Source organism: Grammomys surdaster, unplaced genomic scaffold (genome assembly GCF_004785775.1).
Source record: "Grammomys surdaster isolate TR1022 unplaced genomic scaffold, NIH_TR_1.0 196, whole genome shotgun sequence".
Taxonomy (NCBI): Eukaryota; Metazoa; Chordata; class Mammalia; order Rodentia; family Muridae; genus Grammomys; species Grammomys surdaster.
Genome location: NW_021604641.1, coordinates 2,948,858 through 2,951,127, shown reverse-complemented (window position 1 = coordinate 2,951,127; position 2,270 = coordinate 2,948,858). Strand labels below are relative to the sequence as shown.

Sequence of the window (2,270 nt, the reverse complement as noted above, 5' to 3'; positions counted from 1 at the left end):
GTCAAGGTATTACCAATGCCTTTATTATACAATTTTATATTATATACTAAATTTTCTATTTAATAATTTGTAGTAGGACACCTTTTTAGTAACTTTTATATTGCTAGTTGACATAACTATATGTATTGGATTCAGTGTAGCATTTTAATGCATGCATACATTGTGTTATAATCAGATAAGGATAATTGACATATCTACCATCTCTTGATCATTCTTTTTGTGCTAGAGACATTTAAAAATATTCTTTTTTTCTGAAAGCTTTAATTTATTCCCTTCCCAAAGACCAACTGCAATCAAAGGGGATGAAAAGTCAAGATTTTATTATCTTCATAACAAAATCAGCTTAGAACTGAATCACTTGGCCCTTTCTCTTCTGTTGCCTCCCTTCAAAATGGTTGCACCTCTTACTAGCCAGCATCCTCTTAGATCTACAGTTGGACTCAATGCACTCCAGTCTCAGCACAATCTTCTTTGTAGTTTTAGCCTTTTTGTGGAAAATAGGCTTAGTGTGCCCACCATAGCCACTCTGTTTCCTGTCATAATGCCGCTTTCCGTGGGCAGACAGAGAATCCTTGCCCTTCTTGTACTGCATCACCCTGTGGGGTTGGTGCTTCCCATATTTCTTGCAGAATGTCTGGCGGGTCTTAGGCATGTTCACCATGTTTTCAGGAGCACTATCAGCTCAGAAAGCTTAAAAATATTCTTTAGCAGTTACTTTGAAATGTGTAATTAACAATTATCAACCACAATTATCCTATAGAGCTATGGAACTTTGACAGGCTATTGTCTTCAACTGCATTCCCATAATGACTAAGCTTCTTGAGATATTTCTTTAAGACTGATTTTCAATACTTTTATTTATGTCTCTGTGTGTGTCTAAGTGAGTGAGTTCTGCATGTATGTGGGTACCAGTCAAAGCCAGAAGAAAGTACTGGGTCCTCTGAAGCTAGAGTTTCATGTATTTATGAGCCACTCAACATGGATGCTAGGAACTGAGCTTGGTTTCTCTGCAAGAGCAGCAAGTGGTCTTAGCCACTGAGCCATCTACCTACCCTATCTCTCTAGATATTTTTAAAGACCATGTAAATACCAAGTTTCCTCTAAAATATTTCTTCTATATTTAGCATCTATTAACTTGTCTTGACTGAATGAGTCTTTCCCATGATATTACAAATGGTGGTTTTCCAACTCCCATTCCTTCCTCATCATTCAGCAGAAACTTTATTTTTCAATCATTATATTTAAATATATACTTTTTTCTCCTGCCAGTTTTGACTCAAATGTTCCAACTTTTTAAAAGATAGAATCATCATTCTCCCACCTTTGCCCTGTGGGGTATGCTTCCACCTACTTCTTGTGTTCTTATGACATTCCTCCATTGGTGTGTGTGTGTGTGTGTGTGTGTGTGTGTGTGTGTGTTTGGGGAGTTAGCACAAGGCCTTGAGTGTGCTAGGCAAAAATTCTTCTACAAAGCTTTCTTTCCCTATCTTCTATTTTTCAAAAATCTCTTTTGTATTTTTTGCTATAACATCTCACAATATGTAGGATAACCTAAATTATGAAAATGTTATATCTTGCCAGGCGTGGTGTGTAACTCTAATCTCAGCACTCTCGAGACAGAGGCAAGTGGCTCTGCATGAGTCTGGCATGCTCCAGGTTATTCAAGACACATAGTAAATCCCTGTCTCAAAAAAATAGTCATGTCTAATATAAAACTTACTAACTCTGTTTACATAAGTAGTTGTCATGTAGTAAAAAACATTTATTAAAGAGATGGATACCTTCCCAATATGGACCATCACTAAAAAGAATCTATTTTCACTACCTCAAATTTACATCAGTTGGCAAAAAAACCCAACCATAAATCATGGAATAATTTAAAATTTTTTTTACCCAGACTTTACTTCATTTTTATTATTTTCTGCTCCTAGAATTCTCTTTTTAATTAATCATTTTATTTGTTTACATTTCAAATGATACCCTCTTTTCCAGTTACCCCTCCACAAACCCCACATTCCGTCCCTCATTTCCCCCTTCCCTTTTGTCTCTATGATGGTGCTCCTCCATCCACTCACCACTCCCACCTCAGCGATCCATTATCCCCCTAAGCTGGGGCATCAAACCTCCACAGGATCAAGGGCCTCCCCTCCCATTCATGTCAGATAATGCCATCCTCTGCTACGTATGTATCTGGAGCCATGGCTGCCTCCATGTATATATACTCTTTGGTTGATGGTTTAGCCCCTGGGAGCTCTGGGTGGTCCAGTTAG

General features: G+C 37.8%; 1 protein-coding gene across 1 annotated transcript; it reads right to left on the bottom strand.

Annotated features, from left to right (window-relative positions):
• Positions 1 to 343: 343 nt before the first annotated feature.
• LOC114623290 (60S ribosomal protein L36a-like) lies at positions 344 to 661 on the bottom strand. The gene has a single exon (XM_028769950.1). It carries the CDS (start codon positions 659 to 661, stop codon positions 344 to 346), a length of 318 nt encoding a protein of 105 aa, XP_028625783.1.
• Positions 662 to 2,270: the final 1,609 nt, after the last annotated feature.

Excerpts from the sequence above, each read along its gene's own strand:
- LOC114623290 (XM_028769950.1), bottom strand. The coding sequence starts at position 661 with ATGGTGAACATGCCTAAGACCCGCCAGACATTCTGCAAGAAATATGGG.